Source organism: Pseudopodoces humilis, chromosome 1 (genome assembly GCF_049639895.1).
Source record: "Pseudopodoces humilis isolate 2021_Gansu_Grassland_sample_001 chromosome 1, ASM4963989v1, whole genome shotgun sequence".
NCBI classification, from domain to species: Eukaryota; Metazoa; Chordata; class Aves; order Passeriformes; family Paridae; genus Pseudopodoces; species Pseudopodoces humilis.
In genome coordinates, this window is record NC_142200.1 from 102,202,658 (window position 1) to 102,226,994 (window position 24,337).

The 24,337-nt window shown below is 34.6% G+C and overlaps 1 protein-coding gene across 2 annotated transcripts in view; it reads left to right on the top strand.

Moving 5' to 3' along the window:
• Positions 1–24,337, top strand: part of CNTNAP2 (contactin associated protein 2) — a 1,024,120-nt gene that overhangs the window by 603,587 nt on the left and 396,196 nt on the right. For both annotated transcript variants that reach the window (XM_005519091.3, XM_088052353.1), the window contains exon 10: positions 22,989–23,160. In XM_005519091.3, the coding sequence (XP_005519148.2) occupies positions 22,989–23,160 (172 nt within the window). The remainder of the gene's footprint in view (positions 1–22,988; positions 23,161–24,337) is intronic.

A 24,337-nucleotide genomic window follows, 5' to 3' on the forward strand; every position in this document is an offset into this window, starting at 1 on the left:
TAGAATAAGTTCATTGGAAATGGCCTTTTGAGGTCATGCGGTCCAATCCTCCCTGCTTACCTCAGTGCTAAATTTAAGTTAAATCAGATGTGGGATTACTAGTTTATTTTTATAGTATGATAGGTCTAAACTCAGTGGAAGACTTGGTTTCAAAGACAGAAAATGTTATTACTGCACTTTTCATTGCTTATCTTTTCTGGCTTTTTCTTTTTTCTGCACTGATGCTGCAGAATGAATACTGTAATGATAGTGAAATGCAAATAGTGATCCCTGAATGTCTGACTAAGGCCTTCTTCTAAGAGCGTTCCAAATTCAAACTGTACTGTATTTCCACAAAAGGCGTTGTCAATATTAAACTGTTTCTTAGGTCCTTGGACTCAGTAAAACCTTTGCCTAATAAAAGACTTCAAGTTTTGGCTTCTGTGCAAATCGATGTTGGTGAGACAATTTAAAGACTTCACTGAAAACTGCTTACTCAGGGTAACATCTCTAGATTTTGCATTTAGTTTACTTGAATATGAAATAATTCTATTGAGTGGCTTGGTTTGGTCATTGCAACAGCAATTCCCTCCTCTTTCTCTAGAACAAGGAACGTTCCCCTGCCTATTTTCATTTTTCAAAGTAATAGAACTTGTGAAGAAAACATTATAGATTCAATTAAATAGTATTCAGAAAAATCTCCCTATTGTATTCAAGAATAATGACAGGGAAGCATATGTTTATAGAAGATAAGGGGTGGCTCAGGCTGTTGCACAACCAGTCAGTGCAAGCAATGGGTCCAGCCTCTTGTTAAGCCAAACACTGCTGGATATTTTCTTAGTCTCCCTTCCCTTCCACTGCCTCCTCATGCTATCAAGGTCACATTTGTCAGTAGTAATGTTTCCTGCAATTTGTCCTCCTTTGCAACTTTGTCTAAATGCATTTAAAAGAATTGCCTACATTTCAAGGTCACAGAAGCTCAGTGAGTCTTATGTCTAGTAGGAGTTTTGAGTGGCATGGTGCTATTAAGCTGTTTCAAGTAGTCTGAAAATGTTTTTCATTCTCAGACTGACCCAGCAGACACCTGCATTAGTAAACTGCCTTCCAAAACCAAAGGCTTGGGAAGAAGTACATTTAAGGTAGCGATCAAACCTTTATGCTTCTTACAGTTATGAAGTAGTCACTGGGGATGATGGGCTTTATCTTTTACCTGTTCTCACTTAATAGAAGCTCTCATAAGCTGCTGTAATGCAAGCTACTCAACATTGGAGATGTCCAACCCATAAAGAAGCCTCTACATTCAAGTACCTTCTAATGTATGATTCAACATCAGCATCAACACAAATATTTTATTTACAAACTCTGCCAAGACTGAAAATAAAAGCCACACTACTTTTGGTGTCACTGAAGTAGTATAAACATCAAAGCCTTTTTGCTTAGCTAAGTGGAAGCAAACTTGAACATATAATGTATAAAATACAATATGCATACCTTGTATAAAATATGCAGATTTAACAGGATAAATTAGGAAGTGAAACATAAAATTTTCCCCAAAATATTATGATAATTGAGCCATGTGTTCATTCTCTGAAATAATTTACTATGAATTTACAGCAAAATCTAAATAAAATCTGGATAAACAGACTCAAAGCCTTTTCCAGGAAGATCTTACATTAAAGACTCTTCATTTAATGCCTTAAGGGCAACTATAGAAAAGGGATTCAAGGGAAAATAGCAGTAATATAGTTATGATTTTAATGACAGTTAACTTCCATTTAAAGTGACCTTGCTTTCTAAGAGTAAGTCCAGTTGTCAAAGCTCCCAGATTGATGTCCTTGACCATGACAGTTTTGCTAACTTGAAACCACTGACCTTGAGCCACTGTTTGGGTCTCTCTCCAAGTTTCAGTTCCAAATGGAAGTTATGATGTTCACATTGATGGACGTGCATCAGATGGCAGAGGGAATACCTTATTGCATTCTATTATTCTATCTGTATTTTTGTGGAGGCTAAAGGTTTGTTTACCTCTTCTACTATAGCGTTTGTATCATGACCACCTACAACACTGAGAGAAATTACAGAAATCTGGTTCCTTGATGTTTTTTGATGATCCAAATCTCTTGTTTCCAGTGCAGAAGGAGAGCTGAACCCTAAAATGAGCTCTTTGTTTTTGACTTCACCATATAAATTTATATTAGATAACCAAGGCACTTTTTAAAATGCAAGTTTGAATGAGATTAAAAAGAAATTAAAACTGTTGTGGTGTGCTTTTAAAGAAACCTAAATGCTTTTATAACAGAAAGACTAAAGTCTTTATATAGCTAATAGTCATTTTAGCCATATTTAAGTTTTATTTACCTGTGGCTTTCTTTTTTTTCCCTCTCATTTTTAGCATGGACCTTAAGTGAAAAATACTGCTAAATATAACATTTCAATTTTGGCAATCATCTGTTTTGTCTACTGTAAGGTTGTCTGACTAAAAAATTCTAATATTTTAAATGTAAAACTCAAAGCAATTATTTTACTGAACTTATTTTGGACTGTACATTGAAAACTGGATAAATATTTTCTTCTGAGATATTTTTATAGTAAATGAATGAGAGAGTATCCTCTTTTATCATCAAAGGGAATAAATTAATATTGGTAAGATACTTTCACGTATTCTGATGCATCTCTGGCCTGGAGATACCTGGGACTCAGGAGACTTAGAGAGCAGCTGGGCTCACAGGACTCAGATTTCATACTAGAATCTGTCAGATAACAAGCAAAAAGATGATGGGTATGCATCAACCAGAAGGGTTGTGTTGAATCAAGCAGGGGCTGAGAGATCCAGCAATACCCAGTTGCTGAAGTGAAGGGACATTTTGAGTACTTAAGTGAAAAAATGTTGACAGAACCAGATACCCTTAACCAGAGGGTTCTAAAGGCAGTAAAATATGAAAAGTAAGTTACTGTTAACTGATTACTTAGCTCTCTTGTAAACCCAGATTCTAGAAGTATAGAAGCTGGGAAAAGTGGCAACACTTATTAAAGGATAGCAGGAAGAGTCTAAGAATAAAACTGATTTCTGAAGCAAGTTAATAAAAATCTGATCAAGTATAGAAGTAATTTATGCAAGAAAATAAAGTATCTATGTGGTTCTTGTAGAGGGCTCACAGCTGTTCAGAACAGTCACTAAGCATACGGATAAACTGCAGGCCAGCTGATATACCTGAATTTCAAAAAAAAAGCTTTAGACTAAGTTCCTTATCACAGGTTCTTCAAGAAGCTGAGCTGACAAGGTATAAAAATGGGAGCCAGTACCATAATATAAATGAATGATGTCTCCTCACCTTTTGAATATTGTGCCCATTTCAATATGATCAACTCATCTCAGAAAGTTGCATTAGAAGTAGAAAAGGCTTATGAAAAGGATGATAAAGCAGATCAAGACTTCTGTATGAGAAGAGATTAAGAGCAGAAAAGGCTTCTCATCTTGCTCTTGGATGAGGAAGGATATGATCTGGTTTCGTAGTCATAAATGACATGGAAAATGTGCATAGGAAATGACTATTCAGTGTTTCTCACAAACCAAGCATTAATATCATGTTTCAATTGAATGCAAGTATATTCAAATGCAAAACTGCTGTAGATGAGACCAGTATAACTGCCTTCAGAGAACAATTATGTCACTTCATCAGAAGAAATGTACATCAACACTATTAAATACAAACAGGGTAGGCAAACTGGTTCAGGATGGTCGCTTTATTGCACACCACAGTGGAGTATACCAATGGATGCATCACCCTGTCTTTGCTGTGTTCATATATTTTTTCCTGGGAATCTACTCTGGTCTTAGAGACCATATGTGTATTTTTATATTTGTACAGAAATATGAAAGTTGAAAAAAAAAAGGTTGATATTAGACAAAAGGGGAAGTAACAAACAGAAGGAAAAGATATCCATGAACGTGGGAATTAGATGCTTGATAAAGCAATGAAGAAAGATACAGATGGGTAGAAAGAGAGATTGTGGTGGGCAGTGGAGTGAAAAACTGGCAGAAGATAATTTGCAAAATGGGGAAAAGAGTAAATATACACAAAGGAAAGTGGGGGCTTCAAAGAATGGTGAATGAATACATGATATTGGAAATGGGGGAAACCCCTGCATATCTGAATAGTGTAGACTCATAGTAGTGGGGAAACAGTTTCTTTACTTTGTCTTTTTACAACATGCAGTGTCTTTGCAGATAATCTGGATATGGTAGCACATTATGCATGCCTTAATAAGAGACCAAGGCACTTTGGTGATTGCCTTCTCATGTGCTCAGGGGCCTAATCTCCAGTCAGGGCTATTCATTTATATGCAGGGGACTCCACTTGTAGCATGATGTCAATCGAACATCTGTGTTTCTGGACAACCAGAGACACTTCCAAAGTTCAGATTCTGCCAAATTTAGTAAGATAGTGTCAAATGTATTCAGATCAAAGCTGCTTACTTTTAATCTTTCTGTTTCTAGTTTTAACATGAATCTCAGGACAGAGTAGCTCATCCGAAAACAAAAATGCTATCTCTTTTCATAGGGTAAATCCTTAACAAATTATCTGTAATAAAACCTTGCATTTTAAATTTGGGAAGGACCTTTATTCTAAAATTCTTATTAACTTTAATTCTTACATCACTTGCTATTCACATTACCAAAGTGCACAAGTCCTTATTGCCATGTAAAGTTCTATACAATTTAGTGTCAACTATTAACAGAAGTCAACATAAGATTTCTAACTTAGGGGAGAAAGAAACAAGTTCTCACGTGATAAACTGATATTCCTCTACTAAAGTTAATGTACTAGGCCAAGTAACAGTAACCAGAGGTGCAATTTTAATGTATTTTTCCTTTTTACAGATCAGTCATTTACCTTGATAGCGTACTCTTTATGCAAATATGTAAACATAATTAATTACTTCAAATTATTTTAAAAAGAGCTTGAAAGGCAAACTTTCAGCAGAATGTCTAGAGCAGACAAGAGATATGAAAATTGATTCCAAGAACATGGAATTCTATAAATTAGGGCAATAATGTGCAAGTAATTAGACACCAGATATGCTAGAGATGCATTTCCGACCCAGTGTACAAATGCCCTAAAATGCAACTATGCACACACCTTGCCAGTAAAATTTGCCAGTGTTTATGCAGAAACTGCCAGAACAGAAAGCTGACAGGTTATGGAAAATGTAAGTTGAGGGAAAAAATTTTCAAAGGCTAGAAGTTTTACTTCAGTCTTATCAATGCCCATATTTGCCAACAGATATCTCAGATATCAGAAGTTTCAAGACTTGCCTGACTAAGGAAACAGGCCCAGATTCAAAATTTATTCAGTGGTTTCTGCAGAGTCCAGTCAGAAGACATCCCACAATGATGTCTGCTAATGCCACCTCATGAAATAAATTTAAATAAAACAACCCAGATAACTCAGTGTATATTATTTGTCCTGAGAGTAATATTGTAATTTTTATCAGAGTAATTATTTTAATTTACTGTTCATGTTGTGGTTTTTTTCACTCCCTTGGACCTAGTCACTAAACAACATTTTAAATGGCATTTTTAAATAAACAGTGTTAAAATTCAATACTAGTGTCAAGTCAGAAGTCTGAATGCTTTACATTTTCAATAGAATTTTACAAAAGTAGCAGTGTGGACTCCTAAGGGAAGGAGCTCAATAAAAAGAGCAGTCTAGAAATGTGGCTAACAGATTGGTTGTGCATGTTGACATTCTTTATACACTCAAGTTAATGGGCAAAAGTGCACAATTTCCTGCAGGAAAAGACAGCAGAGTCAGTGCCAGTGTCAAATTCCCAGTGTTAATTAGGAAAAAAAACATCTGCAGTTATTTGGAAAGAGAAGCAATCAAATTTAATTATGGAAATTTATTTAAAATTAGACTTTTTGCATATTTTACCAGGTTTTGCTCTATCAAAGAACTGCTAGTAGAATGCCAGAGAAGAAAAGGGAAGTAGCTGGTGGTTTCTTACAATTCAGCATCATCAACAAAAATGTTAGGCATGTTTTCCTAAATTTTATAAGTTACCAAGACACAGCTCCATAGCTACAATGTTAAAATTCACCTTGAAAACCTCCCCCAGGCTCTGCTAATTTTGCTAAAAATATTGAAGTGCACAGAACCTTACATTTTAGCCTTTTTGATCTACATATTTTGAATAGACGGAAAAAAATAAACCATTAAAAGGTATATTTATTCTAATATTTAATTACTATTAAATATTCCTGCAGTTTCAAGTACTTTATCTGAGACATGGCTTAGAAACATAAGGTTGAAAAGTTAATGTCTTCTGTTTCCCTCAATCCATGAAGTAGATATTTAAACCAATGGGTTTTGGACCATTTTTTCTACATACACCCTCCTATCACCAGCACCCTAAGCCTGACTTTTGATCACAAGGAAAATTAAAGAAAACCCTCTGAATATTTGTAACCACAGGAAAAGAACTAAGTTCATGTGGCAGTGCCAATAGTTTAATCCTGCAGGAGCCAATGTTATATTTGAAATTTCCTATGCATCCAGGTAAAAGGATCCTACTCACAGAGGAATACCTTCAGCCTCTCCAGATATATCTTCCATTCCAGTTAGCTGAGCATGCTAAATGAGCAGGTCAAGGGGAGTCACTCAAGAATTTAAAACCTCTGGGAGCACTGGCCTTCCTTGTGTCAAATTCAGTCTTGCTTGGCAATTCAGTGCTTCACAAAAGGGTGAAAATACATCAAAAGACTACTGATACATCAAGAATTTAAAAAAAAAAAAAATACTAAGCCCAAATATGTCTTTGCAGGTAACCAACAGAAGCTCTGAATCCCAATATGGTACAAACATGATGAACATACAGAAATCCTTCTTTTTCAATTCTACTTAGAAATATCAAATATTTACACACCAAATCTCATCTCACAACCTTGGTTTTTCACTTGAAAATCACACTAAGCTGCCATATGATTTCTTCCATTCGTTTATCAAACAACATTTTAAAACACAGTAAATCCCTTTCCCTTATTACCAGACTTGTTAAGACCAAAGTTTCTTCCCTTGAATGATTAGGAAATATCATCTCTTTCTAATTTACTGAAAAATAAGTAATATTGGAAGAGAGAGGGGACACAATAAATATGTGCAAATGTATATTAGGTGTACATTTGTGCACTGAATTTAAAAACAGCCCTTGTAAAAAAGAGGAATAGGAATAATATTTTGGGTGACAGCATTGACATAGAAATCTATGTTCAATAATTTGATTGAATACTTTAAAGGCAAACATTGCCTATAACTTTTCTCCCTTGAAAATATTTATGAAGGCAGTAGAGTTGGAAAAAAATGTAGGGAACATCTCTGCTCATTTTTCTCTAAAAGGTGATGCTTGTATTCTCTGAATCCAATTCTGATTTCACTATTATATGAGAAGGCAGTATTGTAGTAAATTTGATAGTTTTGAGGTTTTATTGTAGCTACCTAAGTTTGTCAGAACACATGGTTAAAATTACATTACTAAATTGGGGTAGTTGATTTAGGTAAATTTGTAATTTTCAAATAATTATATTGTTTTCCAGGGTTTTTCTTCTCTTGAGTAGTAGCTATATTATTCTTTTAATGCACTTTCTGCTGCCTGTGGAAAATCTACCTCTCACTCTCCAGCCAAGTGTTCCTCATATTCAAATAAGAATATTTGCTTATCTTTCACTTATGAGTTAAGTGACAGAACTGATGTGACTTCTTACCTCATGAGAACATGAGTTAAGAATGTAGTGCTGTAGTGAAAAACCATGTCCTGCCTATAAATCATCAGTGGTAGCTTTGATAGCTCTGGTGGACTCACAAATGAACAGGTTGTACATCTCCATCTATACTGTTGTGTTTATTGTTCTCATAATGAAATTTGATTTTTATTTGGGATCATTGCTACCCAGTATTTTGCCTGTAATGCCTCACTTGGTAGACTTCAATGTCTATCAAAATTACGTAAGTAGCCGTTTTTTATCATTACCAATCTGATCAATTCAGTGCAATATAGTTGACATGACTTATAAAAATGCATCCTGACAAAGCTCTCTTCTCCTTCCTGAAGACTGGCACTGCCATCATTTTGTACATATTTTCAGCATTTTCCAGTTCTGAACACCTGTCTTTACTCTAAAATGGATATTTGAAAGATCTCTGACAATAACCAAACATTTTGAGTGCAGTTTCCCTTTACTATACAAGTATATACGCATGTGTGTATGTCTGGTAAGCAAGCTTTCAGTTTTTACAAAGCTCTGGGTGCCTGTGAATCACAGAAGCCTTCACCATCTCCATGGTTTAAGTGGAGGCACTTAAATTAATTCTAAGGTAAACCTAACTTTCCAGAAGACATTAACTTCTCTTTAAATATATGGTAAGTTGACTCTTTTAGAAGAGTTCAGATGTCTGTTCTCTGAATAACAGAAGGCAAAATAATTCAAAAATTATAACTTGATCATTCTAAACTGTAGTCCAGGTCAAGAAATTCCTGACTTTCTGTTCTTATAATTGCTATCAATTACTGCCATTCTCTGCCCTTGTTCTCTTAAAGATAGGCCTCTGTTAACATTTTTTCACTGTTCTAGAGCGTCCTTGCATTTCAGTGTTAAACACTAAGGATTGGTAAATCAGATTTCTTTTTGGAGATGCATTTTGCTCAGATGTACTGCACAAACTTAGAGAATTACCCTCTTCTAATGGTTGCTGTACATACAGTTGATTGATTCTAGCAATATCCTGTTTTCTCTCTTTCATTTTGTCCCTCCTTTTTCCTCCTGTCATGCATGTATGTGAAGCCAAATGGAGAGCATATGAACACCCATGGGTGTCTCCCAGATTAGACCTGGACTTAATTTGGTTCTTCTCTTTTGTGACTATTACAGTGACCATCAAAATTTACCAAAATATTCCTGCTTACAGAATGTGCCCCACACATTCTTACCCAAAAATCACAGCTTTCTGAGTGTTGACTTCTGCAGATAGCCAGCATGGAAATTAAATATACCACATGCAGACATACAGAAATAGGACCTGACTGTGACTGGTACTGTACAGAGGGACACTGATTTCTGGTGGTGAACAAATGAAGAGTGAAATGCAAATAATGTGTTTCTGTATGTAGCAGCATTACATGGTGTTGTCATTTCACACCCGATCTCTGACTACAATAAGAGAAAACTTAATTTCTCAGGAATCCAGGAAAGTATACATTTCCAATTTTTCACTTGCATTTCAAATTCTCCTTACAAAATATTTAAGTGAAAAGGCAAAATAGAAGCAAGGAAAAATTTAGAATTCAGGGTATGTGGTCTGACAGAGCCTAGAAATTATACGCACAGTCATTTACCACCTGTCTGGGTAATTTGTCTAAGTATTGTTTGAGACATTATGTTCAAGGCTAGCTTTCAATCACCCGTGTTACAAGGACTTCACTACTTAAGACCTTCTCAACACAGACAAAATTTGCTGATAATAAAGTTATACAGGATGTAGCAACTGATCTCTTCTGCTCTGTTGCCTTGCTATTTAAAGCCATATTATCAGGATAATTCTACCAGCAAGATAAATAATTTGAGAGAGTAAGTCTTTTTTTAGTGAACTTCTGTATACATGGACTGACATGCTTTCTTGAACAAGGAATTGTGGACTTCAAACATAAAAACACTTTTTTTTTTTTTTTGAAGTGACATCTATGATTTTGGCACATGTAACCTTGTATGAAGTTAGTAGTGGTTAGTAGTGTAGTTTAGGCTATCTAAGAATCTTTATTAGTTTACCAAGAGGTGACATTTTTTTTTTCTTTGTGCTCCTTTGATTGCATATACTTGCTATTCTGGCCACTTTAGACACAAAATTCAGAAGGCTTCTCTTTTAGCAAATTCAGACAATCCAAATTATAATCAGAGAAAATCCTTGTGGCTATCTATCTCTTCTCTATTATCAAGTAAATTTTTAAATGTTATTTCATTAATACAAAAATATGAATTAGATGGGTGTGCACAGTCAGTGTGCACAGTGAACATGTTAGCAATACTTAATATCTTTGTAGAACTCCTAGTTTCCTCTCAGCTGTATTTTGTTTTAGTAGAAGAGCTTTCTGAAATGTTTTGATCCCTCTTCACCAGACATTAATTTGCTGGCTTAGCCAAGCTATCCAATTCCAGCATCTGTGTAATAACCTTTATGGTCTTTGTCTTTCCCTTATCTCCTCTGCAAAAACTCCTTACGGTCCAAATGACAAAAAAAAAACCACCCTGTTCTAACACAGCATAACTCTCCTCTAACTCCTGTGCTCTACCTCTCAGCAGAGTTCATCTAGAATCGAATGCCCCATCTTTTTTTAGAGCTTCCCCAAAATGCCTATATTTCATAGACAACAGCAAAAAATAGCATCCACAGTTCTTGAATCCTCTGCTTCAATTTTCACAAAGATATACCAAAGCAGTACTGTGAAGTGTCGCTCTAACAGCCAGCAAAGGATGCAATATGAAGGAAGTGGACAATAGGGCAATTTACATTATGATCTACTTTCCTGTTCTTTCCCAGTAAACAATAAAGAATGCATTGTACATAGATAGCTGGAACTTAATGCCATACATACAGCTCTGGGCTTTTTGAAGATTAACAGATATGTTTCAATATAAAATAAGCTATCAATAGCTATAGGGAAAATGAGAATACACAAAAGAGTTCAAATGCAAAAAGGAAACAACACACCAGACAGAAGCAGGGATTGGCTTCCCAAGAGGAATATAGCCATTGCCCATAGTTCAGAGCTGAAACAGGAAAGCCAAAGCTCACCTGGAGTTGAAACTCCAAGAGTTTAAAGAAGGATGCTGTCTTTTCTTGGAAGAACATGATAAGAAAATAAAAGGTAACAGACACTGATTAAATACAAGGACACTTTTCTCAGCTATGAGAGTGATCTAATACACATACAGTTTGTCCACAGAAGTTCTGAAATCTCCATCCTCACAGACACTGAACTGGCCTAACACACCCCTGAGCAACCTGCCCTAGTTTGGTCTCTGAAGAGCAATTCGGATCACTTAAATGAAAATTGTTTGTGATTTCATAATTTTATTTTTCATAAATGACTGCAGTTTTGGTCTTTATGTTCTCTGAAGTTGCATTGAAGAAGACAATATCCATACCAGTGGAAGATAACTGCCTGATACCTGCTCAAGACTTTAGTTGCATTTCCAGTGAACATAAATATTTTCAATTTCATACATCATAACTTCTATGATTATTTTGAATATTTAAGAGTATAAATATTACAAAAAAAAAACCACCACAAAATCCCCCAACAAAATTTTAAAAAGTTAAGATTTCAGCTGCTTGGGTAGCTGTAATATTCTTTGCATATCTTTCCTTGACACACTGAATTATTTCAGTCATTTTGGTAGGAGTCATCCAGCATTACAGTAGGAGGAAATCCATCGTGGACACACAATATCAATAACATTATTTTCCCTGAGTACTTTACACTGCATATTTCCAAGAAAAAAAAACAAAAAAACCCTTTCTTTCAAGAAAATAACATAATTCCTTTGCATGTCAGTCAATCAATATCATACTTCCTAGAGCACTTTCAAGAGAAGATTTAATAAGACTAGGGCAATTTATCACAGTTAAGTCCTGTGACTTGCTATTCAAAAAAATTCTCATTGACTTTATGTTGAGTCACTACTCTACGAGGCTTTTCTGCTATGCCTGCTGTGCTTTTGAACAGTCAGCCATGGTGTTTAAGAAATCTCCTTTGTGTCATTGGACTTGCTATTTCTCCTGGGAAGAAAAAAAAATAATTATTTTGTGGTTTAAGCTTGAAATTTCATTCCATTTCTTTGAAAACAAATTGCCTGATGGTTTTTTATCATTATTATAAAGGACAGGAGATTGAAGTTAAATTAATTTTTGTATTGTACTTTCCACAAATTCTCTACTGTATACATTCCTTGTTTTGAGTAAGCAGTGTTGTAATAGAGTAAAAGTTGGATGAGTTGAGAAAGAAGAAAGGCACCATAACTCAACAGCTGGAAATTTTTCATTAATTTCCTAATTGTACAAGATTAAAGATTACTTGTCTATTTTTTTTTTTTCTTCGAGAAGTATCAATTTAGAAAAAAATAGGTAAAGAAAATGTGGAAGAATATTACTCTTTTCCAACGTTCAAGTCCTAGGGATAAGAGAGAAATATATTCCTGTTTCTTTCAGCTTAGTGAAATGTTCCCACATTTAAAGAGCTTTAAAGAATTATGGAGATAACAGAAAATTAATTTTGTTGTTATTATTTTTTCCCAGAGTTCATAATGATCAATTTTATGGATTTCTTTCAAATATTTATATAAATTGGAGATGCACTGCTATGTGAGTTTTTCCATTTACAATACTTTTAAAAGTTGATAACTTTTCACTTGAAATAGTTACAAATTATGTGCTACAGATAAATTCAGATAAAAGTTCAGATTCAGAAAGGAAACAATGTGTGCATTTACATTGTAAGGTTTCTTTATTTTTCGTTATTTTTATTTTTATTTTTTTATTTTTATTTATTTTTTATATTTTTCTTTAAATTTAGAAAGACAATTTACTGGCAATCTATTTCTACATTTGTGTTTCTAAATAAGAATAAGAAAGTTAAATATTTTTTAAATCACAAACCCCTGAAAAAAAAACCAAAGAAAAACCAAAAACAAAACAAAAAACCCCAGATATAAAGTTCTATTCCACCACTGAGTTAAACACTTTTTTAAGTTAAACCAGCCAGTGTGCCCAAATGTGTAGGTAATTTGAACAATTTATAAATATCTCATAATACAAGCAAAGGCATAGCTAGTCTATTAAAAAGAGCAGGGACTACTAATCACTACTAATTGCTGTGTTTATGTTCTAAGTGTCAGAATGATCATGCAATTTTCTCTCTTTACCTTGCCTTTCTTTCCTCTTGTCTTCATCTAATACATATTAAAAAATGCAATAGATAAGAAATGTTTGATTCATATGTTTTTACAGTTATTATAAGCCTTGAAAGTTATTATGAACTGAAATTATAGGAAAAGAGCAAAAAATTGTTAATCAGTTCTGTAGTTTATAATGCTAAGATTTTAAATTTAATTGCCATATCTTTTGTACAAGATTCTAATAAGCATAAGGACAGCTTTTACATTCAATTTAGTGACATTTTATAGGAATTTCATTAAGCACCACATAACTCAATGTACTTAATTACTCAGATAATATAATTTTATGTGAATATATGTACAAAAATATGATTAATCAAGGAAAATCTAAGCTTTTGCAAAAAAAAAAAGTGGAAATTATTATGATGACTTAATTTTATTTTTTTTTCAGTTTTCCTCTTAAATATCAAGAGTAGTTCTTTAAAGCTACCTGGAATATTTATTTGGCATCCTTAGTTTTGACCCATAGAGACCATCTATACGGCGATATATGAAATAGATTATTATCAGAGTACATAAATAAAATATAAATAGATTTATATGCTTACTGTAGTTTCAGAAGTCTGAAAAATTGAATTTAAGGTGTTTAAAGCCTGTGAGATATTGTAAAAAGAAGTGTCAGAATAGATATTTAAGATGCACTGAATATCTGGATTCACTTCAAATCCAATCACTTTTCCAGTGTTAAATAAAAATCAAAATTTATTAACAAGGAAGCTCCAAGCGAGTCTTTGGAATGAAAAGATAATTCTATTCTATTGGTAAATCTCTGGAGAGATTGGTACTATCTGTAGTTATAGTTGACAGAGGGTAGTAGGAGCTAAATGATAAAACTGGGAATACTGGAGAGCATTCAGTGAATGACATAAAACTAGAAATAATGGCTCAGGTACCTAAAGCAAATCTCAATTCCAAACTGGTGCAGTTTACCTCAAAGTGACCCACTGTGGTCATACAAACTATAGCTCACAAGGATTTGGCTTGGCTGGTTAGCTACTCATCCATAAATGCCTTCATTTTGACATCTTTTCTAACTGTCCTGAAATAATAATTGTTGATTAAAGTATAAATCTCTTAGGTAGAAGTAAATCATGTTAATCTGTTATCTGAATTGTTTCAATGCCTTTACACCACTGCTTTCATTTGAAGTAAATTCACATTAGTGATATTATAGCTACAACTTTGCAGTACATAAAAATACCAAACAAGTTCATGTAACAGCAACAAATAAGATTACACAATTAATGCAAACAGTGCAATATCCACACTCTACAGCTCTTAAAGGCAGTACAAAGGAATAGAGTATTTTGTGCTTCTTAAATCTCCTTAACTGTAATTATCTCTAGATATTATCTAGACTTTTTTTCTTCAGCAAGTAGTTTTGGTATAAGTGAAGTAGTAGTAACTTTGAGAAGTGTACATTTATTTTCTTTATTATATAATAGAAAGCCTGTGATAGATGTATTATATGAGTAATGTAATGTACTTTTTTTCTTCAATTTAATCATTATGTGGCTTTCTGTATTTTCTATAATATCCTGTAATAAGATGGAAATTGCAGTAAAGTGTTAGATTGACTTAAATTAGCAAAGACTGGTAGTACTGATCATTCTTACTTCTCTGCAAGTCAGTAAGTGATGATTAAAACTTGCTTTTGTTACTCTTATTTGCAAGTTATTTCAAGAATTATCTAAAAAGGAATATCAGGACATCTTTTATTTTACTCCAAAACTGACCTCTTGCTGCTTTCATATTTTAGGTTTTCAGCCATGCATGCAAAACATTTTTATTAATGGAAACTGACATATAAAGGTAATAAAGCCTTAAACTTAAAACAACAGAAAACATTTTCATTATTTTCAATTTCTCAGATGATATAAAAATTGTTTTATCAATTTATTTAAATGTTACTCTGCCAGGAAACAGAATTGGCTTTATTCTAAGAGCATAAAACTGTGCTGAAATGCCACATAGTAAGTGAATTTTTTCAAACAATATGGGCTCTTTTCCATTTGTCTCCCATTTAATGGTGTTATTCATATTAACTTTATTACAATCTCATTGTTATCATTTATTTTGTTCACTGCCATTTTCTAAGTAAAGGATTAAATGTGTTCCAGATTTTCTCTTTTAAGTAAGTTGTTTGTAATTTTATTCTACTTTTTATGAGAACTCTTTATTTATGTGTATAGTGGCTGTCTACTCTCAAACTCCATTGAAGTTAGACAGAAATTAGAAGATATTAAGAACCGGAAAAATCAAGTGGTTTCTGAAGAAAAAGGCAAAATAACCACAACACAAGGGAAGTAGATCAGCAAATCAAGAAAGAAAAAGCTGGAAAATTATCTTTACATTGAGTATATAATACCTGATTTATTTCTGTTGTGATTTGAACAAGTATCAATTTTAGCACTTATGTCTCTTTTTGACACTATTTTTCTTAATTTTTCACCTTTATGCTCCCCACTTTTAGATGCTACTATAACATGACAGTAATATTTAGGTTGGTTTTTTTTCCTCAGTAGACAAGAATGTTTAAGTCTCAAATATCTGGGCAAAAGTTTGCTTTCATCCAACCTACAGAAAACCAGAAAAACTTCAGACACAACCATAAAGAGGCAGAAGTCATTACATTTCACACAGTCCTGGAGCTGGGAAAGCTAGGCTCATCTTCTCCAAGTCTAAGACAAAATCATTAAAACTAGTCTTGTGCAATAATTTCATTTTTCCTCATCCACTACTGAATGGTGTTTCATCTTACATTTTCGTGACTGTTGGTGTATGCTTGGGTTTTTAAGGCCTATGGCTCTGAGACAAGCAAAGTCTGCAGCAACAATTTCCAAATAGATTATCATACCTGGCTTGCAACAAGTCTTTTTCCATTAAATATTTTTATCTGAGAACATTAATAGGTAGTTTCCTTTCTGAATACAGAAGTATTCTGGATTATCAGAAAATATTTCTTTTCCATATCAGTATTACTTGAACCAGCGTATAAAGTTTACCCACTTAAACACACAGCAGTTTAGGATGTCTCGGGGTATTTATAAAGGCTGAAAAAATTTCTCATTAATTAAAATCATGCTCTATTTAAATTTGCTCTCAGTAACAATATAGCACATGCATTTTTTTTTAACATGTAGTCTAATCTGTCTGATCGAGGAGCCGATCTGTGCTTGGGTACAATCTTCCAGACAATCTCTTTATTTGGGAATTACATGCTCTACATATTTTGCAGGAAACTACTTTGAAAATAGGAGAGATATCATATTTGTAGTTACCTAAGGTTAAAAATAAATGAGCATGGAAAAATAAAGGGAAAGGGAAGAGATATCAAAAGTAACAGTGAGCTGTACGTCAGTGACCACTGCGATTCATTTCCAGCTGAACTGGTACCATTGCTTGGGTTACAAACCTGCTATTTTCTGATGGTATTTGGAAGCCCCAAACATATTTGAATACTCTGAATTCAGTGGCCAGCCATTTGGAAAATTGTCTCAAAACAGTTCTTGAGAAGTCCACTGCTGTTCACACTAATCCACAGATTCCACAGCAATCTGAGAGAAGCACAGAATCAACAAAGCTGGTAAAAGAGACAATTATACTGTAGTCTTACCCTTCCTTGTTACTGTCAGCAATTTTCCTGTTTGCTACCAAAGACAGTATGCCTGGCATTTATTTATGCTTTTGTCACTGCTTTCAAAATTGTATTCTTCTACTTTTTTTCTGGGCTGTCATCCTAGACATTTAATATCTCATAAAACAGTATTTGTGCAAGTTGTGTTGTGGCTTGAAGACAGTCTGTTCACAGCTGGTTGCTCAGCTGTTATCATCTGAGTATCTTTTGGACTTTTTCTTATCTGCCTGTTTCTTTCTTTGATAACTACTCACAAACAATACCAATATAATTACATGTTCAGATAACCTATTATGCTCTACATGACCTATATCTATGGCTTTGTCACATAACCCTAGAATTTCTCTGGCACTCGGTAAAGGAAATCTGTAGTGCTGTATTGGTATTCTTCATACCTCAAGTAGAGAGAGCTTAGAAGCTTCTTTTTAAAAAATCTGTCTGTCAAGAACTTGCAGGTATTGAATTGGTATCAATACACCAAAGGAAATATTGCTGGGATTTAAGGAATGATAGTGTAGAGAGAGAGTGAAAAATCTCAATGCTTCTCCAGAACTGGCTCCAATTAATAAGCAGAAAACTGGTGATAAAATATTCTTAGAAAGAAAGGTATGGCTGAAGAGAAGATTTCTGAGGGAGACAAAAAAATCAGGAATCACACCACTGGTAGAAAGTTCTGCTGAGTCTTGTGAGATCAAGTTAAACTTTTTTCATCATGCTACAAATGACATGTACAGAGAAGATTCTGGGAAGTCCACCAGAGACTTCATTAGTGCTAGCTTATTTTTACCAAGGGGCTCATGTGTGCCCCAAGAGTACAAGAATCACATCATCTTCTCGTTCCAAACTCTAGCTTTAGTAAACTCTGTTTTTATTTGTGTATAGAGACACATTTGGTTTTCTTAGGTTAGTAATATAGATTTTTTGGGATAAAATGCACTGCCTTGCTATCAACCTCTGTCTTTCCTTTGTATATAAACAAAACAATGAGGGCAAAGATTAATTTATTCAAAAATTATTTATTCAAGAAGTTGGTGACTTTCTAACACAGAGAGGCAAGTTGTAGTCCTTATTCTTGTTTGTCTTTCTACATTCCACAAATCTGAAAGATGTTAATGTCAGGTTTATTTTCATCTTTATTTTCATCATTATATGTTTCTATGATTATCAGAACAGCTCTAGCAAGAGTTGCTAGATGTGGAATCCAAATTTCATTGCAAACACCATCCTTAATACTCATATTCCATAATACAGAAAGACAACTACAGTTAAAATAAAAACAATCTTTATACAAATGCAGAAGTTAAAAAAAAAGAAATTCTATTTTAATTCATGCTGTTCATCCCCTCTGCAATTTGTTTGGTTTATTTCACGCTTTTGGAGCATGAACTCCAAGAGTTCTAGTTTTCCAGAGTAACTGAGTGTCTTCCACTTGACTCTTGGGGCTCCATTCTGGTTTGACTGAAACAACAATAAAATATTACAGTAAATCCGGATTTGTGGGTGGATTGAGCTTTTCATTCAGTGTCTTTTCCTATTTATTAATATGTGAAACATCAGCTATATCTTCAATCTAAGTTTTGTTTGGCACTGAATTTGAGTTTTGTTCTGTGGGCTCAGAATAACATCTTTTAACTCTGTTTGATATATATAGAAAATTCGACTACTTGACCCTTCAATGAGACAGTGCTGCTATTTATCCTGACAGACAAAGAGCTTTGTTTCCTTTCTCTCATTCTACATAGCAGGAGTCCTGGGCATATACTTGAAACCCTACCTGAAAATCACTGTCAGACTTGAAATCAGTCTGGTTTTTTATTGATTTTCCTCCAGCTACCCAAGCAACTAGTTGAAGACAATATGGATAACTGGTTAGATATCAAAGATGCTAGTTAATATATTTTTAAATTAAGTGTATTTATTGTATTAAAGAAGTAAAATATCAAGTACCATCTATATATAATCATTGGCCCATCATTAACTTACAAATAATACAAAAGGGAAAAAAATCATAATGCCAAAAAGAAAAATTGCCTTTTTGTTAAAATAGAATTTGCATTACATTTCAAAGAAAATCTGAGTTTTAGGGTATATAGGGGTACAAAATAATCTCTGATTGTACATCCAGAATTTAGTATGATATTTCATTCTTAGGTCAGACCTCCGAAACCAGTAGTGCATCAAGTGTTCTGACTATATATACATTCTTCTGTTCTTATAACATGAACCTGAATATATTCTTCCTTCAACTTCCTTTTTTAGAATGCCTTTGGTAGAAACTTACTCAGCTGATTTGAAAAGAGACATAATAGAGCGTGACACTGGAAAAGGAATATGTTTTTAATTCCATAGGTGTTTTATTGTATATATTATAATTAATTTAATTCATTTATTTTATTGTATTAAAGTGACTTTTACAAAAAAAAAAAAATGCAATTATTTAAATTCTAGATTTTCTGATTTTTCTTCAAAGTTGGAACTAAAATCAGGAGCTGGATCTAGAATTTGGCTCTTCTGTGTTTAGTACATCAGAATGAAGTCCTGGAAACCATTTTTCTTGAACACTGGAAAATTCAGATTTTATCCATGTCTGACCTTTGCAGTATAATCCCTTTGTGGTCTTTAAATATGAAAAATAAAATGGCAATGTTCATATTCTTTACATCAGAAATTACAGGATAATGGATTCTACCTTACTTAGAGTTGTGTTTGTAAGCATAAGCATGAACATTGTTTTGGACTGTGCAAATTGAATTTTATGTACATTTTCAAAATGTACATAGTTTCTTGTCAACAAGATGATCAATGAAGTGCTGTCCAAATTGTTCATCCATTACTTAGCCTTCCTAGTGTCAGCATTACTGTCAGCTTTAGTTAGAAAACTTCATTTATTTAAAATTTCATTCGCTGTGAGAAGGATGAGGGAGTGAATCATGCCTCAATAATGGGAATCTGGAAAGGGAAGGCATTGTCTTGAGTATTGAATGAAAACCACAAGGTAGGTACTAGGTCATTTTGAGGTTTGCATTTGAGGCAGAACCTTTGCCCCAGGTGATTCACAGCAAATGTCTTAAATGTCCAGGTCTCACCAGAATGAATGGACATTAGACTGTACACCTGGTAGTTAAAAAAATAATGTGGGTAAGGCTTATCTAGTTGCTTTTCTTCTTTTTTGTGAGAAGCATATGATTGAAAAAAACCCATTCTTCCATTCCCTGTGGAGTGGGAATTGTTTTTTGAAAATACCTCTTAGCATAACTATCTGTTAGAGTATAACATGACTGAAATGCTTTGACACCCAGTCAGCCCCACAGACGTATTATGAAATGTGCTGTACTAGTGCCTAAAACTCTTGCCTCTTCCAGTTTCTTACATGACTAGAAACAGCAAAGGGAATAGCAGTAAGACAGGCAAACAAAGACATATGCATGGGAAAATTATAGTCTTCATCCATTGATAGATACAGAAAAATTCAGAATCCTAAGTTGATTAACACTCAGTGTACACCACTCTCTTGGATAACAGAGAAAAGCTTGATTTGTGTAGTTAGGTTAGGAGCAGCTGCCACTTCCAGCCAGTCCATCCCACAAATCCCTCCTGCTCCAGCCAGTAAACCCAAGGACATGGGGTCTCCACCAAGGCTGAGGGACCCAGCTGCCACTTTTCTGTGTTCTGGTTCAACTAGTAGCAAACTGCAGAATGTGTCAGAGAGCAATAATAGCTGTGCACTAATATTGTGCATACTTCAGATGCAGTGAAGCTGAGAATCATGTGGTTAGTTCTGGAATGGTCTCAAATTCTCAAATCTAATAATATATTTTTAACTTAGATATTTGATTCCTACTCTTTTTGATGTGAACAGTGAATTATAGCTCTCGGTTTTGATCTTATTTTTCAGTTAGTGTTTGTAGCATGGTGGATAATCTTTCATTATATTCACATCTATCTGTATAATTTCACTGGCTTTGCACTGTTTACATGAATATTACTGTTTACCCTGGTACTGATAACACTGAATTTAATATTTAAACAAAAGGAATTGTGGAAGTGCTCTGAACCCAAAGGTGATGTGCAGGTTTCCTGCCCTCCTCTGGTACTGCACTAAAGATTAAAATGAAGATATGCTTTGTGTTGTTTTGGGGATTCTTGCTTGGGAAGAGTTCTAGGGTTAAGTGATAGTTTAAAACAGAAAATTACACTGAAAGAGTAACCTGTTTAAATATAACTGGGGAAAGTGCCTGGTTATACATGCAAATATTGTGCTTGCATCCACCAAAGAGCACAGAACTAACTTCCACTTTTCTCTCTCTCTACTGTTGGCTGTAAAACCTTACGTAAACCTGTTTAATCAGTCACTACAAAGAACAACTTAAAAAATGTAAGAGGCAGGTTTCTGAAAGACCTGTCCCTCTTTTCATCAGATAAGTCACTAGCCAATGGCATGCTGGAAAGACAATATAGGTCATGTCTGTACAACTTTATTTTTCTGCCTGTACAAAATAACAATTCCTACAGTCCATGATTAGCACTTTTTTTGGTTGGTTGGGTGTTTGGTTGGTTGGTTGGTGTTTTCCTGGGAGGTGGTTTTTGATCTGATGAGGTTATTATGCACTAGTTAAGAATCTTGGGGATTCCCAAGGAGTTTTTCCCTCTCCCTTGAACATGTTGGTTATATATGTGTCTCATAGCAATTTATGGCTCCCTGCAATAGTGTCATAATTTTAGTCCAGAGGTGATACAACCTCAAGGCAAGCCCAGCTTCTCGAGATACCTGTCAGAACTAACTTTTAGCATTGTCACAGCTTAATTACTATAGCAACCCTGATTAATTCTGTGTCACCACCAGTGAACTCTGAGGTGATTGCTTACTGAAGTGAGTCAAGGAAATTTAGAAGTACCAAAAGTAAATTTAGCTGATGGGCAGGATCACTTTAGAAAATTTTAAAAAATATTAATGATGATATGAAATCTCTGGCAAAGCCTTTTAGTTAAAATGTGTCTTAATTAGATTTTGGCAAAGATTTATGTGCAATCTAATTGTGATTTTTTTTTAGTAATAGGTGCTATATTAGGTGTCATCTGACCTCAAACACCTGTTGCTTGTTTCTCTACTTGTTGCCTTCTTGTTCAGACAATTCAATTCTTTATGTGGCATGTGAAAAACTGTATTCAGGAACAAAATTTAAAATTAGGTTGATCACTTTTTTCTGCCACTGTTCAAATAATGTCAGTTTGATAATCTTTTGTTCTCCTTTCTCCACAAATGGTATTGAAGAGGTCATAAGGCATTGGAGATTGGCAAGGTGGACAGAAAAGTGGGAGGAGGAATGGGACCAGTAAAATCTGTCTTAGCCACCATAGCAAATGTATACGATATTTTACCTTTGTCAGACAAGTACTGTATGGCTGATCATCTTCCTAGCTGAAATCTGCAACACTATTATGAATTTTTCAGGATTTTTTTCCTTCTTTTCTTTTCAATAAACTGTTGTTCCCCCCTGTCTCTTCCTTCCTGCACCCACTTTAAACGGATTCTGTCTTTTTCCGGGAGTACATTGGTAAAGACTTTTAAGTAGTTAATGAATGTCTCCACCATCTTATCAAGGACATTTTTCTCAGCTAAATTGACATTGAATTGAAAAAAATACACTGAAGGGTACTCAGTTAAACAATTGCATACAGACATTCTCTGTCTCCCTGCCTTTTAGCCTGAGCCAGACATTAAGTCATTCTCACCTCTTGTAAACCACCTTCAAATACACAAGAAAATGAATGTATTCAGGAAAAACTGAAAATACTACAGGATTTCCTCAGATTCCTCAGAAGTCATTCTGGACATTAGATTTTAGGACTATTTTCAGTTTTACAGAAAGATTCTGCACAAGTATTCTTTCCCCATGAACAAAGAGACAAAGTGACAAAGACTGGAATCCTAGTTCTAGAGAAGACTGAACTTGAAATTCCCTTCATGGCTGCACTTTTAGTCAGAAAAATCAGAGAAATTAGAATGTGAGTTCTAAAATATAGTAAGGAGACAAATCTTTTTCCTACTCCAGAGTATTTGTATGAGAAAGAAGGAATAAGAAGCAGCAGCAGAGAAGACTGGAGGAGAAGGTAGCAGAAAACTTCTATCCTTTAGACAAAAATTAATGAATCATCAGCTGTACTGTATAAATTATTTCAGGTAGTTGACAGTTACTTAAATCAATAACATTGCAATGTAAATTAATAACTTTATCGTATTTCCTTATCACACTGCCTTTTTTCTACCCTCATCCAGGAAACCTGTGTTTCTTTTCCTTTGAAAAAATCCTGGCTGAATTCATAGTAGACGAGGTTAATAATGCTCTTTATTTTGCTTCTCTGCAGGGTTTCCTGTACAGATGAATGACTCGGATCACTCGCTATTTGAACACTCTTTTCAAGGATGTATGCAAAGTATTCATGTGGATGATCAGCTGGTGGATTTGCATGCGGTGGAACAAGGCGAGCTGGGAAGCTTTGCCAACGTCACCATTGACATGTGTGCCATTATTGACAGGTAAGTTGTGGAGAGATCACCCATACTCTGATACACTGACACGTCCTTCCTTTTCTGAAAATATGCAGTGATCCAGAAAAGATGGTCCTGACACTGCCAGTGATCGTGTCAAGGTGGCCCTACCTTTTTAGCAGTGGGAACCATGCTTAGGTGATGGAGATGATGGCTTTAAGTTGTAGACTCTGGAGGGTGCAGCGCTTAAATCTCTCCACTCATCAGCAGAGGAGGAGATGAAATGTTCTTGTAAGTCAGGCCCAGACTATATGTCAATAATATGGCTGCCTTGCATAGAGGAAACTCCTCACACATTTTGTCTGTTTCTTAGATGACTCTTACGGAGACATTTTTGCAGCTAGAAGTTGTGGTTCCTGGCTTCAGCCCCTTCTGGCCTCCCTGTGCTCCTCAAAGGACTAAAGCAGGTCCGCATGCTTGCACATCACTGAAATGCTCAAACTTAATTAAAGTAATGCATACTGAGTTTGTTTTTTTCCAGTCTGAGAAGAGTAATTGAGAATAAGGGCAGCCTTCTGCTTTGGCACTACATTTTCAACCACTTACCTGTATTCATTTTTGTTGTTTCTGATTAATGGTTTCTTTGTTGGTGAAAAAAAGAAAATACCAGGAAAGACAGAAAGAACAAGTAGCCCAACTCCTGAATGTAGGCAGCTTGGCTTATCATGAAAATTATCTTACATTAAAGCCATTGCAAGCCTGCTGGAAAGCTGAAAATGGCTTTTTCCAATAATGCTCTAAAAGAAGCAAGGAATACTAGAAGAACTAGAGAACCCTGGAAAAATTCAGGGAATAACCAGCTACTAGAGTTCATGTTGCCTTCTATAAGCAGGGCCAACTTCAAAGCTGCATCAGGTTGCTCAGGACCAGTTGAGCTTTGTATACCTCCAAGGATAGATATTCTATTGGCTCAGTAATTTTGGATATCATCAGCAAATATCTGCATAGTTGTGGTAAAGAAATGCATGTTCTCTTAATTTCCTGCTTTATTTTAAGAGACTCTCAGAGATAGATGCTACTGTGAAAAAAAAAAAAATATAACATACTGCTTTGGTCTTGAAAAATGTCTTCTTGTCCTGAAATGTAAGTATCCATTTGCATGAAATAAGTTGTGGTAGGTTGACCATGACCAGCATCCAAACACCCACCCTAGCTTTAGCTCTCT